Raw genomic sequence first — 16,452 nt, forward strand, 5'->3', positions numbered from 1 at the left:
CCTGGAAGTGTCATTGTTGGAGTAGTGATTTTTGAGCACTTTACTCTGATTTCCTTTGGGATTAAGACTAGATTTTTTAGCAGTAGGTTCATTCCAACTAAGGATGATTGGCATTTCACAGACAGTTAACTGTCCTTTTGTCACAGGCAATTTAAATAATCTGGAATAATGTACCTTGATTGTATTCTTTAATCACTCAAGTCCCACAGACTTCCTTTTTTTTTTCTATTTTTCCTCAGTTTTATTCCTGATTTATTAGGTTTGATTTGTTTGTTTGCTTATTTTTCCTATGTTTTACTTCGTTTGGTTTATTTTGTTCTGTTCTTTCTGTCATTCTGGATAACTGACTGCATTTATCTTTCTTTTACCTGAATTCTACAAAGCAAGGGTTTTCATTAGCAACTGACACTAAATGCCTCAGAGAATAAACTCTTTAAGCATAAAAATAAAATTTGTAACTGAGGAACAATAGTATTCTTAAATTTTGCAGACAAGTAGCTACAGTAAATTTTTAATCCATTTAAATAAATAATCTTTAAATAATTTGATTATAAGGTTTTGCTTTATCACTGCTGCACTGTATGGAACGAAAGGCTATTACTGTGTTTCTAGCTCAGAACAGCATCTCTTCTGTTTGTTGAGTCTGAATCAATTTGCATGCTCCTCTGTGTAGGACAGACTTTAAACAGGCACTTAACGTTCCAGCAGCATCCAGATCTGCATCCTGTGGAATAATCTAAATAAAATCAATGTCTCCTTAGGAATGAAGTGCTGTTTAATGTGAGTGTATGGGATAAGGATCTAGTTCTTAATTTGGAACACTTCCTTTTGGTGTTAGACAGTTCTAGTTTCCAGAGATGCAAAGAAACATTGTTTCTTCTTTTGTTGTGTACAGTTTGGAATAAGAAAATAAAATGCATAAAAGATTATAAGCAAAATAAATAGTGTTATAGACTAAAAAAAAAGAACCTGTTTCTTTAGTGGGCTGAAAAAAATGATAAGCATTAGTGAGTGTCCTACAGCAATTGTACCTATAGCAATTACATACAGCATCAACCATCATTCAAATGATCATGGAATACATCTAAATTTGAGCATCAGTTGCATCAATAAGTATTAAATATATTTCTTTTAGTTGTAATAAGAAAGTCTTGCTTTCCAAGAGGAAGAAGAGGAATGAGTTCAGCATTATGCTGCTAGCAGATATCCAATGTAGATTTGAGCTCCAGTGCAAATGACCAAAAGTGGGATGAGAGCATATTGTGAAACTCAAAGTGTAGAAGATGGTGTTGTTACTAATCCAAAACAAATCCTTGCCTGTAGAGAGGTTTTGTATTATGGGAAGTGTATGCCTCAGTTGGAGTGGCTTGTGTTGGAAGATAAGTCCCTTAGGTCAGGTACACCTTTTTGTCCCAGACCAGTTATGAAATGTCCCAAAAAGAGTTGAATGAAACCATTTAGGAACCTCATCACTATTGATGGTAAAACTGTAGAATATCTTTATATATTCTTTTAAGCATATTTCTTTAATTACCTGAAATTATGCCCACTGAAGTTTGCTGTATGGTGTTCCATATAACAATGTGCAGTGAGGCAACTCCCACTCTTTTTAGACATACATTTAAGTAGCTTGGACTAACCAGGATAGCCTAATGCTGAACTTGGTGAAAATTATGATGGGAGAGGAGATAGCCTAAGGTATGGCTTATCTGAAGTAGATTTGTTCCTAGGAAAGGTTTTAATATTTGCCATTCCAGAATCAATATTTTTATTTTAGAGTTAATCCTCACATTTCTATCATCTTTCATGAACATCTGAAATTCAAGGGAAATTATTATTGTGCTGTATCAAGATAAGCAGTTTATCTATTTAGGAAGCTGTAGATTTCTGCTTCTTTTCATTAATAAATTTTGTTTATTAATTGTACTCAGATTTTTTTCTACACATAGAGTCTATGTGTGTCTAAGATCCATAAATTAAGGATATGACAATGAACCATCTGACAGAATGGATGATTTGAATCAGCTACTCTTTTTTCTAAAAGAATCAAAATAAACTGCAAGCAGCTGGCAAATTGTTAGCTACCAGGGTAGTTTACATTTTTACAAAATTGTATTAAATCATCTTTTAAAGGGTCATAGATTTTACAAAATACTGCTAACTCACCTGATGATAACATACAGATGAGTCACATCTTTTTCTAGTAATTTATTTCTATGCTGCTGTAGTAAATGCATTAATTAATTGAACTTTAAGAAGTTCTTTTAGTGGTTTGATTTTTTAATTAAGGATCTTTAGGGAAAATTTGTGTGAAGGTCAGTCATAACTCAATATTAACAAAAAGTGAATGAATGTGTTTGTTTTTTTTTTTTGTGAATTGATAGAGCAACAGCTCTCAGAGTAGCATGGCATTTGTCCAAGCATTTAAGTGATGTTGATGCAATTGTATCTAAATGTGGCCTATGGACTGTAATTGGTTTTGGGATGAAGAAAATACTATCAATAAACACCTTTACTAAGGCCAGGATGTAACACTGTCTCAAAGTGTTGCACTGCAGCCAGATCTGTTTTCTGTTATTGTTAAACACGTTTTTTTTTTTACTGTAAGCATAAAAAAAAAAAAAAAAAAAAAAAAAAAAAAAAAAAAGTTTCACTTTTAGGGTTGTCCATATGCTATTGTAAAATCAAGTGCTGAAAGGTTCATAAATATATGCAAAGCCTATAAAGTATTAAAAAAATTTGGTTGTTACAGATTTTCTTTTTTTTAGTTTTTTTATTAAAAAAGTCTTTTTAATTAAAAACTTTACACAATACAATGTTTTTCTTGTTTTTTTATTTCAGTAATGCAGTTATTAATAATTTTTAAGAATAAATTTAAATTCAGAACACATCATTTAATGATGACATGCCTGAGAAGTCACATGAAGCTATTAAATTTTCCTTGCTTGAATATTTAATTTTTTGAGACTTCCTGAGAATTAATTTTGTATCTGTTACATTGGATTGTTCTCTTTTGAAAATTGTGAATTTTCTTGTATATATTTTTGTGTTGGTAAAAAAGGTTCAATTAACATTAGCAATTCTAATGAATAGAAATAGAAGAAAAAAAATTAAAAGCTTAAAATGGTAAATAATAGTTTTGACTTATTTTCTTTATTTTCTTTATTTACAATTTTTATTCTGATGTGTGATTGACTATTTTAAACAATGCCAAAATGGAACTCCTTGTCTCGAGAATTGCAAATATGTGCATAGATAGGTCACCTTTTTAGCACTTTTCATTCTTGTTACCTTCACAAAGCTACCAGTAAGAATCTTTGGGTTTTTTTATCTTTTTGGTATCTGTCAGCTATTCAGTGGAGTGAATCCATTTTTTCACTGAAGTCGTCAAGTATCTATCAGATGGGGGGTAAGTTTTTTTCCCTGCCAATCTGGACAGCTTTAAAGTGACAACCTGACAGATGTAAATATGATTATTTAGGAAAGTCTAAGGCAGCTTATTTTTCTGCAGCTACTTTAAAGTAAAAAGCATAGCAATGAGCTGAGGTTAAAAATGCCATTTATAATGCCAGATTTGGAAGAAAATGACTTTTCCTCATTGGAAGAAGGCTTTTCCTTCAGAAGAAAGAAAAATATTGCAAATCAGAAAAAACTCAGAGAAGCCAAAACTTTGATGGCAGTGGATGATGGAAGGCAGTAGCTGGAAACTACAGAGAATGTTCCCTACCATACCTAGTGGGAGTTCAGATCCTGACCATGCGTTTATAGGTTTCTTTCTCTTTTATTTCTGTATTAACAAATGCTGTACTTCTGAAGTGAATCCATCATATGAGTAGAAATTTTATAAGTAGATATTTAGGTGAATGTTTCAGCTTTCAAGCATAGGCGGCAGGACTGGAAACATTTTGAAGTAAGAACAAATGAAGGGTTGAGATCTTTTTTTTTATTCTAGTCACTGTTAGCAGCCTGCATGACACCACTGTGTTTGCCACCCTCAGTCTCCAGCACAGACACAGAGGAAGGGGGATTTCCAGTTGACCAGGCATGTTGCAGCCCTCCCTTACTGCCAGCCTCCTCCAGTTGCACGAGGAACTGAAATAATGAGACGAGCTTCAAATGCCACATGATGGAAGTTGTTAGCAGATGAGCAAGTGTGCTGGCAAACCTTGTTAATGCTATTAATTCAAATTGGAAATGTGACTGACCTGTGTCCTAGGTCCTTTACACTCAGAATGAGTATAAATCTTGCCAAAGTAAATTAATCCAAAGAAATGTCACTAAGAAAGAGCAAAGCATTACCAAAAAGAGGACTTAAAACCTTGAAAATATATGCAATGATTAAATAAAAATTTAAAAATCCTCATTATGTTTTCTTATTTAAAAATGTAGTAGGATTACTAATACCTGAGAAACTATATGAGAGTGTGCCCTTGAATGTATTGTGGCATCAAATGTTAACAGGTTGATCTATGAAGTTGCTGCCAATGTATTGATTTTATCCTTATACTATTACATTTTAAAATTTACGTTCTAATATTTTCCTCCTTTTTTTCCTCCTACATCTTTCCATGTGACTGTGCTACTGTAGATTCCTCTCCATGTCTATTCCTTTTTTCCCCGCCTCCTGTTTTGTGCTGCAAACCTTTCAGCTTTTTATCATGTTCTTCCATATGTAAAATACCTTGGTCTCTCTTCTAATCCTCTGAAAAGAGAGGTCTTGTTTTCTGCCTGTACCTAGACAAACTAATTCTTTATACCTTTACTCTTTTAAGATCAATATCCAGACTCACCAGATGAATAACCACACACTGGGAAAAAGGTTGAGAAATTGTATATTCAAGTTTCACATGCTGTTAATTCAGTTTTGTGAAGATTTTTGAATTTTCTTCATCCTTTTGTTCAACATGTATTTGACTTCTTTGATAGAGACACATTATTGGATTATTAGATCCCATTATATGACTGCTTTATATTATACAAGACAGATAGTTTGAAAAGATTACTAACTAAATATTTTTTAAGAGTCCGTTAAATAATTACAAACTTTCTTTTACATCACATACCAGTGTGTAGGAAATATTTGAATTTTTACTGTGCTCCAAGATGTAACTAAAAAATAACATTAACTCTTGACTAAATATAAATAGTTAATGATTACCTAGGATTCTCTGTTTTCCTTTCCTCATTATTTACTGTAGCTTTGTGCTCACTTGGTCATTCTTCACTTCTGATCTCACTTATGATGACATTTATGTTCCCCAGAAGATCATATGGATTTTAAGAAATTTTAGTAGCTCTTTAAAGAAAGACTCGAAAACATTGTTTCTGTTTCACTGCATAGCTCTTAGGAAGAATTTTTTTTTTTTTTTTGGCAAAACTCTTTGCTGTCCTTTCCAATCAATTTTCTGAGACACATGGAAAATGCTGACAGCATGGCAGCAGCTTTGTGTTTTTCAATAAAATGATAACTACTTTTGTTCTGTTCCAGGAAACAGCAAGAACACTACTCTGAATCTTGCTTTTAAGAGTCCTAGGAGCTCTAACCTTCCTTCTGTTTGGTATAATGTAGATAACAAATGTGAAAATGGAATTACAAGCTCACAGAACACTTTGTGTAGTTTTGATAGTGAACTAAGTATCTTTTAATCTCAACAAAGTTTTATTTTGTAAACTTGGAGTTGAAGTTGCTTTTGGAATTTGCAAAACCACTGCAAATTCATAGAATATCATGTGGTGGAAAAAGAGGGGAAAACATAAAAATACTAATAGAGAATCAATTTCAATATTTTTAACCTGAACAACAAAATAGTCAGTCAGGTTACTTAGAGCACTTCATCACTTGTACAAAATTTTTTGCCTCCAGAGTTCTTGCTGTGTTTTATTAATGAATAGTTATAAATCTTTTTAAGAACTTAAAGCTATTAGACCAGAGAAAAGCATTTTATTATTGTTATTGTTCACTTGAAATGCTAATTAAAGGCAACAGAACAAAATAATTTGCTTCAGATTGCTGGTTAAATTTCTTTTGTGCATTAATCACTGTAATAAAAATACTCTTCATGAATACTCTACATTGCTTTGCTGACAAGGTATATTCCATTCACCGGGGCTGAAAATGGCACTGAAGTTAAGCTTGGTTTGGGGTTTTTAACGGTTTCATAAAATAAGTCATATGCAAATCCAAAAGTAAGACTTACCTGGACAAAGGAGTTTTCTGCCAAAACATTTCAAAGCAAGTATCTATCATCAAAATACTTATTCAAGTTACTTTGTAAGTCAAAAGGGAGGGATTTATCTTTCTTCAGTTAAATTTGACATCCTGCCTCTGTACTCGATGAAGATTAATACCTAATTTGGGCACCTGCTTTGACTCACCAGGATTGAATGTGTTTATTTTTCTTTATAGATTACAAAAATTTATCAATTACAAAAATAAACTTGCATTGACCAATGGCTGATTAGAGCTGGGGCTTTATCCCAAACCAAAATTCAGGTGTATGAAACGTCTAATGCTTCTATCTGTTCTGGAAAGACTGTTTCACTGTAAGGTTTATATGGGGTTTTATATTGCAGACTGGGGGATTATTGATGGTTCACTAAAGAAATATACAACTTGTATGTAATTCTGATTTGTACTTTTGAAGGTCATTTGCATGTTATTGTTAGCTAACTTGATGTAAAGAAAATGTAATTCTGCAAATAAACAAAGTATTATTTCTTTATTGTAAGACTGAGAGGTGTGTTGACTTAGCCTAGATGAAATACAATGCAATGCCTTCTTTGCATATTACACATCACTCAAGTGAATCTAGTTTGCAATATGTTTTTGAAGTGAAATTCAGTTCAGTAACTCTCTGGTCCCAAAATATTTAAGATCAAATTTCAATGAAGATAGAAAAGAAACTAGAAAAATACTAGAAAAAAACCCTCTAATAAATTGATAAATTGTATTGTACTGAAAAAGTGTCTTGAAATTTTTCTGGTTTCCTTCCTGACTTCTATACAGTTTTGCCTATTTAGAAATCTTCCATGCTACACATGGAAGTATTTTTCACATAAAGAAGTAATGCTGAACTCCAGTGTAAAATCTTTCTAGTTTTCTGTCAGACAGCCCTGGCAAACTCACGGAAGACCCTGGATCAGGTGTTTTCAGGACTATCTTGATTCTGCCTTTGCTTGCGTGAAAACCAAAAAGTATATTTTATTGACTCTTTTTTGTGGGTACTTTTTTATGGGTACTTAGGTGCGTGTTGGGTTAAGAAAGAAAACAAGGACAGAAATATTCTTCAGTATAGTTTTCTATTAGGTTTTTTAAAAATATGACTTCAGCTTAGAATATTTTCAGATGCCAGTATTTAGAGTGACTACTGACATATCATGAACTACAGATTTTATGGTTACATGTTTTTTCACTGAGAATGCTACTTTGTTTGAAATTTAATCCGTGTGTTGTCCTTTATTCCATTCATGGTTGATGTAGCACTAGCCAGTTCAAGCCAGTTTAGTGAAAGGTTGCTATTTTTCAATGTTATCTTAGCACAAGTGTGCTCTATTTGATTTGAACATGTATAACAAAAAATAACAGAATATATTGACTAGAGTGTACAAGTCAAGTTCATGTTCTTAACTTCATGTTCAGCACAAGCTGGAGGTGGAAACAAGATAAAGTTAACAGGAAAAATATAGCTCCCAGTGGAGCCACAGCTGAGTGTTTTCTGTTCATTTACGTAAACTCAGCTTGGAGTGCACATGAGACTCTGGCCTATATTGGTTTATCCTGAATATATTGTCAGCACCATTACCTGCATCTGATACTGTGACAGACAAGAGGTTTTCTAAGTACAGTCTATGGCCTGAACCCAGTCTGTGGGACCTGCATTGTGAAAGTTCGTTTTTAGAGGTATATGTTAAAAATAAAAATTTAATTGTTTGGCTATTTAACAGCAAAATAGATACCTTTTTCTTAGAGCAAATATTTGCAAACATTATTCATTTTGCAAGCATTAGCCTAAATTAATAAATGGTAGTGTAATTTTAGGTAATCCATTTTGTCTTTCAGTCCAAAATGTTGGATGAGTTTACGCTTGCTCTTTCCACAGTTACTCAGTTCATATTTGCCACAAATATGAAAAAAGAAACAAAGTGACTTGATTTTCAACAATGTCCTTTTTCTGGAAAAACCTTTATATGGTAGATCCTTTATTTTCCTTTCTGTAAATGAAGTAAGGAAGAAAAAAATGCAGCTATATGTATTTAATCCTTTCTGTCACTGCTGATCTGTACAAATCTGACTGACGCTAACCATCTATGCTAATTGTGCTGAAATAAAAATAGTTAAATGTAACATCCTTTCAGACTTATGCCATGCAATAGATATAATTGAGTGTAAAACCTAGACCACATGTAGAGGACATTCAAAAATCTATAAAATTGATATATTTGAATCTGGATATACGGTATATCTGCTAATACATTATTTTACCACTACCTAAATGTACTAATTATAAATGATCTGTAGTTATAAAGTCAACAGACAGAGTAGGAAAAAAAACAAAAAAGTCTTTTTTGTAAATGTTCTTATCTGAGAAAGATAGTAGCCTACAGTTTTTACAGCACAAATTTTTAGACAAGTAATAAAAGGAAAAAAGATGGGCTGCTTTTAATAGTTGTAGGTTATGGGTTATGATTTTTAAACCATTGGTATGAGATCAACAGTGACTGTTCTTGTATTAGCTTCTGGTGGTTTTGGTTTTTGTGTTCTTTTTTTGGGTTTGTTTTGGTTTTTTTTTGTTTTGTTTTGTTTTGTTTTTTTTTTAATTTGGATCATTACTGTTCTTTGAAATGAATTTATGCAACGTGTGCACTTTTTAGGCTTTGGTTAACATCAATGAGTGGTCTTGCCATCCACAAGCTGTTTTCCTTTCAGATGAAACTGAATTGGGAAATGCACTGCAGGAGTGCAGTGTATATACTTCAACATGTAGTGATCAACCTGCAGGTGGGACCAATTTAGGACTAGTCAAGGCCTTAACCTCTGAAATGTGTGTGTTGTACCATAATTTTCCAACTCCAAAGTTCTGGGTTTTTTTTAAGCATCACAGTATGTGCTAAGATGGTGTGAACTGAACAAATTATTTATTTTGGTGGGTTTTTTTTTTGTTTGTTTGGTTTTTTTTTTGTTTTTTTTTTTTTTTGTTTTTTTTTGTTTGGTTTGGTTTGGTTTGGTTTGGTTTGTTCTTTTTTTTTGGTTTTTTTTGTTGTTGTGGTTTTTTTTTTTTTTTTTTTTTTTTTTTTGAGACAGAATTTCTTCTTCCAGGCTTCTATGTCTTTTTCCTGTGGAGCATAGGCTTCATGGGATTTTCAGTTCAGGAACTCAGAACTTCATTAAAACAACAAAAATTAATGTTGAAAAAAATTATTGAAGTATGAATGTAGTTGTTTTGGCAGAAGTCATTAAATCTAGCAAAACTTGATTTCTTTTTTCCAGGAAAGAACAGTAACAATAAGAAGACAGACTGTAGGAGGATTTGGATTAAGTATAAAGGTAAGATGATATTTTTGGTCTATTTATTGCCTATTGCACAAAGCATGTCTTTGTATATAGTCTGTGTTACTGTTAATGAGTCCAAACTATTTTAGAGGACTAGAAACAAGACAGGAAATATATTCTTGTATGTTAAATACTGTTACAGCAGGCAACCAGAACTATGCTGCCCTATGGATTGGAAGGCAATCATTCCCTTAAAATTCAAGCTGACCAACTCTGTAGAAGGTTTGATATAAGAGTTGTGAAGTGTTTTCAATTGTATAGACTGTACTTGTGTTCAGCTTCTCTCTAATTTAAATAGTTATTAATGAACGCTAAATTACAGTGGCAGGCATAAGGAACAGCCAATAAATTCCTCATCAATTCTGCTACAAAGAATACCACATTAATCCATGCAATTCATTAGTGGGACAGAAAGTGTTATTGTGTGCTCATATTGTTTAACTTTCTGTAGATCAAGCCCAGACAGCAATTTATCATGTTGCTGTGTTCTTGCTTTTGTCAGTAAGTTCTAAGAACGTATACAAGGGTAGGTGATCCTTTTTAGGAGAGGGAGGAAGGGTTAATAGTTTTTGTCACAGTAATCTATGATTTTGAAAACCGTACCTTAGCTTTGAGTCTGAGTGTAGACAACACAAGATTAATTTTATCTTCTAAACACAGCAGTTCTCAGTCTCAAGATAGCAATGGAAAAAATGAAGTGTACTTCACATGAATGTAAAGAGGCCTAAATTATGCATATAAAGTGAAAGTATAGATTTTCCTATGACATCTGCTGGTATTGACCTTATAAGTGACTCCTAAGAAGGATTAATGTGCATTTGTGTTGTCATTGATAAGAATATGGCTGAATAGAAGTATTAATTTTTAAAAATGTCTTTGTGCACTTGCTGTTATCTTGTTGACCCATGAAGACCTCTGTTCAAGGAAAACTAATTGCTATTTTGTCACCAAAGTTTCTCATCAGTTTGGTCAACATTTAAGGTTTTTTCCCCTCCAGTATCATTATAGGTTACAGTACACTGAATAATGATGAAGTAATGAATGTCAATATAAAATCAAGTATGTGGATAAATGAGGTTTTATTTAAATGCTGCTAAGAAATAACGGGTTACAGTAATGACTTTAGATGATTGGAGAGCAAATCTCAAGAGTCAGTAAACTTGATTTTTACATATACTTTACAATGAGTTATCATTTAGAATTAACATTGCTGACAGTCTCAAGATCACATTATTTAAGTATTGTCACATTATTAAGTATTACATTGCATAAAATATCATTTAGAAATATCAATTAAGTAGAGAATATGCAACTTTCTTTCTTAAATTAATAGAGTTATTTTAGAGTAAGATACTTATTTTCTATGATTATTTTATATCATAGATGTTTTGATCAAAATTACCCAAAGTATTAGAAAGGTGAAGATAAATAAAATTAGGTGTGGATAGACAATTTTTATTTTTTTTAAATAACTACCAATCAGGTGATGAAATCCCTTCAAAATGTAATTAAAGAGCAAAGAGTTCTCTTTAAAAACTTGCTTGGATGGCATAGATTAGGTAATGAAAATGAAAAGTTTAATTCTGTGGTCCAGGATGTTCTGTCGATGGGTTCTAGGTAGTATGATTTATTACTATAAAATTAATTAGTTTTTTAAGAAATCAGTGTTTGTGGGACCTTTTTTTCTAGGTCCCTTTATTAGTAGTTTTACATTCTCACAAAGATGGACAAGCAGTTGGATAGCCAACACAATCTAAAAAAATATTTAATAAATTCTATTACTATAATTTTAAACTAGTTTAAGAAACAACTTAGAACAGGAACTTACAGTATTTTTTTTTTTTTAATTTAGTAGGCAAACTTTATGAAGACTCCCTGAAATGGACTTTTTATTTATGACATGAAATGACATGTCCGTTCCAAATACTTTGAAAAGTACAGCTTTCTGTTTAAAATTCAATCATGGTTTGCTTCTTGCAGATGAATACAAGTTTGCAGCTATATTTTTGTTTTGTTTTGCAAGATTCCTGAACTTTACTAAAAAACTTATATGAAAAGATTAATTTTAAATAGACATGTAATTATTTTGAATTTGTGCCAGAAAGTAGAGGTCTACAAGTCACCCTGAGGGAGTGAGAAGCACTGAAGCCTCTCCTTGTGTCAGTAACTTCCATAGCCCCTTGAACAGCAGTAGTTTGTAGTCTTACTACTCTCAGACTAACTAAAGATAGGGGTTGTTTGAGGACTTGCTTCCTGGCTGTGATGTATGTCAGAGGATGCTGTTTATCTGAGGTGTTAATTACAGCAATACAGTGATTAATGACGCTCACTTTAGAATACTTACTTGGGCTTGGTTATGAATTTGCCTAGTTTCTGCTGTCAGGTCTGGGGCATTATCATGTCTTTTTTTTTTTCTGCTAACTTAAAACATCCATTTACTGTCAGAAAACTCACATGAAAAAGTCACCTTTCAACTTTCTCTTGAATAAATTTTGATAATGTCTTATCCTACTGCAAGTATTGCGAACCCTTGAAATTTTTCTTTTTCTGAAGAGCAGAGAAAAAATTCCTAATAATTACAAAATAAAACTAATTAATTTTTTTTTGCCTGTCTATGAGAGAAACTCTTCTTTTCTTTTGTAAACTGGGTAATCCAACTATATTTTTAAAAATCAGAGATTCAGATAACCGATTAAGAAAAACCCTGATTGTAAAGTTGACTTTTGTCCAAGAGCTAAACATCAACCCTTTAAGAAATAAATTGCAATCCACTTTTTTAGGGTTTGAAAGCCTTCTGTTTGGCTGTATGTCTTAGCTGAAGTTAGTGGTGAAACTGTGATTGAATTTGAAGCAGACCTGCTCTGGTTTGCACTCTTCTGAAGAAACTATTTTCTCTTTCCTCAAGCCTCCTGTTAAATGTTTGTGTGTGAAGGAATAGCCGTGGACACAGACAGAATTTGGGAAGTGTAGTATTTCAATCATTTATCACATCTCTGACAAGTTTGAGATGCCGAGCCTTGACAAAAGAGGCTGCTCAGTGTATGATTTCTGAAAGAACATCCTGTTTTTCAATAATTGGACTGTGGTGTTCCTGAATAAATCAGCAACAAAATTGATAGTTCATTAAACAAATTGCAGTTTTTGGTTACAGTCTGACTTCTGGCTTCCAGTACTCAGTACACTGACATTATCCTACCTCTGTTTTGATCATTCTTTTAAAATGATGAGCAGCATCAGAGGTCTTCTGAGATTCAGTTTGACTTTCCAATCAAAAACTTTAGTGTCTATAGAGCTTAAAGCTATATTTTCTAGTGGAAATGCTTCTTTTTAGTATCAAGTCATAGTCCCCTACATTGTCTTAACTCCAATGATGGTAAAGTCCAACAATTGGTCTGATCTTTTATAAACTTTTTTTGTAGAAGATAAAAAATTAATTTCCCTGTTATACTTAGAACCAAAAACCCCCAGCCTTTGTCAATAAAAGTTACTGCTTTCAATTGCCCTATTTTTCATATGTCAAAAACTTCTGGAAAAAACCTTCACACATAAAAACTGGGATAAGAGAAAAATCTTTAGGAGTGTATCATGTGACACTTTGAAAGGAGGTGTGGGTGACCTCTCACCAGTAGTGGCCAACATTCAGGACAGTGACCTTCAAATAGCTGCCACTGATTAGAGCTTCTTCTGCCTCTTCTAGCAGGACCACCTCTGCAGGTGGGCAGCTGCTGTCATTCCAGGCTTATGCCTGCTTAAGGAAAAATGACAAAGAAAATTTGCTTGACAAAGATCATTGTTAGAGTAGGGTTTGAGCCATTAAGTCTTGAACATCACTATTTGATGTATTTCTGTCCATCCTCTGGTCTGAGGTTATAAGTACATGTTCATACTGGAGGAAGAGAAAATTTAAAGCAGTGGAAAAGATGCCTCTGTTCCCAGAGGTTTCTTTAGAAGAGTATCCCCTGAGACTGTAAAACTGGATTTTAGACATGCATACACTTTTTCTTCTACAGGAGAGAGAATTGAGTATGGAGAATGCAGGATGCAAGGCTGCAGTGTCAACCTGAAGTAGTATCCAGCAAGATGTTGGCAGAATATACAGAGTTTGCTACAAATTGCTAACAGTGACTGGGTATAGATAGTTGGTCAACTATTTGCTGTTTCCAGTTTTGATTTTTTGTTTCTTAGCATAGCAGTTACTACATCATTTTACTAATTTAAAAAGAAACCTTCCTACAGGTCAGACTTGGATGCAATGAGAGGAGATAATTCTCTTCAGTAGGACACTACCAAAAGCTTCCTCAGATCTGTAGTGCAAATGGGTTTAAGTAGATTCAATATAATGAGAGAGGAATAATCATGTTGTGTGCATTGCAGGCTAGCTTAGTAATAAAAGTAATTTCCTACTTTAATGGAGCCTCAGATCTAAGGATGCAGGGAGGCCGTTTTAAACCTCACACTTCTTTGCTGGGCTTTAAGTATCCTGGGTAGTGTAACATGTGTATAACAGTGGAAGCTTAGGAAGAAAGTGACAGTTATTTTTTCTGTTTGTTTGAAAAGTTTTGAAGAAATTAAATTTGCATGTGACTAGAAAATTTGGAGGGTATAGGTTAAAACTTATTAATTTAGTGAGCTTGAATTCATTATCTGCAGTGAAGCCAGCTTTTACTGTTGCTGTTCTTCTGGTGAAAACTGTTGAAAGATATTCAACAAGCTAAAATACCGTTATGTTCCATGCTTGTCAACACTCATCTCATGCAATGCGAGAACTTTTCCTGTAGACATATAATTGTTTTCATATTACTGAGATCCCTATTAACTCAGTGTTTTTAGGGCCATTTGCATTGATACCCACTAGCAAAAGGAATATTTTTCTTATTTACTATTCTGTGGTTACACAGGAAATTAATCTTTATTCCATGACAGAAAAAGGTGTTGAGTGCAGGAGTCTGTTCAGTGTCAAACATTTTGATATTGCATGAAGAAGGGATATGTGCTGTTCCTTAGGGATTGAAATACCTTTGTCAGTCCTTTTCACAACTTAATACAGTAAAAATAATTTCCAAAGTGAAATCTATCTGCTGAAAAGAAGAGTAAGCAAACTCTTAACCAGTCCATTCCTAGGCAAAACAACAATGTGGTAGACATTGGTTTCTGGTGACCTGAATTCACAATACAAATGCAATACACCTTGCACTTGAGTGTATGCTTTGATGCTTTTGGCAGAGGAAAAAGTATTTGTGTCTCTCTGTGTATTTGCCTTTACCTTCCTTTGAATTTCCTTTTCATTTAAGGTTTATTTTTATTACTTTGTTCTTAAGCACCATAAATATTTCCAGTCCCAACTGGATAAATTGAATGAAGCAACAGCATTGAATTGTTGTTGAACTGTTGAAACTATCATCTGGTTTTCCTTTATTTCTCCCCGTTTATTGAACACCTACTGTTCCATTTCTTAATGCTTCTTTTTCTGTTCCTTATTACTTATGCCACTGCTTTCCTCACTCTTTGTGCTTGTGTGAAAGACAGAAACAAATAAAGGCTGCTTTTGACATGAAAAGTCCAAACCTTCTTTCTTGTGCTTTTGTTTACCTCCTTTTTGCCAGCATGAAAACTAAGTGGTCACAGTGTGATTGCCATTATAGTTGGATGTCCATTCTGCTTTTACAGGACACATTTCATACATTAGGCTCCCCAGAATTCACATAAATTGATGTCCTTCAAGTCTGGTAGAGTTCTGAATTCACTTCCTGAGCTAATGATGGCAACTGAGAAATTCCTTATGTGAGACAATGTTGAATTAATCACAGTAAAATATTCATTTAAAAAAGAGGAAGTGCAGAATCAGAGTTATTTGCTCAGTCTCTCTAAGAACTGCATTTAGAGAAAGGGTAAAATATAACTTTAAGCAAAATGATATTTTTAGTGACTGACAAAGATTGCTGTTTATTTTGTTTTCAGGGTGGAGCAGAACATAATATTCCAGTGGTCATTTCTAAGATTTCCAAAGAACAGAGAGGTGGGTATTTGGTAACAGCTTATTACACTGTACTTTATTGTTCCATTTAAAGAAAGATGTATTAAATCTTGAGATTCTTCAGTCAGTGTTAAACAAATACTATTGTTGAACCCTTTCTCTCCCATGTCTTTATGATCTCTCTGTTCCTCAGAAACTTTTTCTGAAAAAGTACAGAATTGATATTTGGAATAGTTTTAAAGTCTTCACTTTTTTTTTTTTTTCTTTAGAAAATAGAAATAGGAAAGTATTAGAAAATAAATAAAAGCATAGAAAAGAAATAGGAAAATATTGATAGAATGAAAATGTTTAATAAATTTAACAAAAGGCAATGATTTAGAGGCCTTGGCTTCCCAGTAGTTATTGTCTGGAAGCTGTAGCAGATTAAATGCTTGGCTCTTAAATCATGGTAACACAAGAGGAGAATGCATTTAACCTGGTTACTCAGGTAGTATTGAGAGTACTTTGAGTACTGCATAAAGTCGTGGCCATACTTATTTTTAATAGTAACAGAGCTGGTGCTGAATTTCTGTATTGATTTAACTGGCAACATTTTGAAATTATTGGAACGATACATGATAATGGATAATAGTTAAACAGCTCAAGATGTGCACAAGTATGAAGGAGGAAGGTTGTGAACCAGTACTAATATGGTGTACTTAATATCTTTGTTATGTTTGTATGTATTTGTGTAAGTCCAGAAATACAAACTTGGAAACATTTCCCTCCATCTGTAATGTAATAATTCTAGAGCTCAGCTTCTCCTCAACTAAAATGTGCCAGTAAAAAAAAAAAGTGTCTTACTGGACACATCCACTCAGAGGTGTATGGAAGAATCAGCATATTGAGAGCCAAAAGCCAACCCTGAAAAGTAGATGTGAAAGTTGGA

General features: G+C 33.2%; 1 protein-coding gene across 1 annotated transcript in view; it reads left to right on the plus strand.

Moving 5' to 3' along the window:
* The window catches only part of SNTG1 (syntrophin gamma 1), a 311,423-nt gene that overhangs the window by 170,785 nt on the left and 124,186 nt on the right, over positions 1 to 16,452 (plus strand). The window contains exons 4-5 of the mRNA XM_053997588.1: positions 9,488 to 9,544; positions 15,509 to 15,566. Coding sequence (XP_053853563.1) covers positions 9,488 to 9,544; positions 15,509 to 15,566 — 115 coding nt within the window. The remainder of the gene's footprint in view (positions 1 to 9,487; positions 9,545 to 15,508; positions 15,567 to 16,452) is intronic.

The sequence above is a fragment of the Vidua macroura genome, chromosome 1, assembly GCF_024509145.1.
Source record: "Vidua macroura isolate BioBank_ID:100142 chromosome 1, ASM2450914v1, whole genome shotgun sequence".
Lineage (NCBI taxonomy): Eukaryota > Metazoa > Chordata > Aves > Passeriformes > Viduidae > Vidua > Vidua macroura.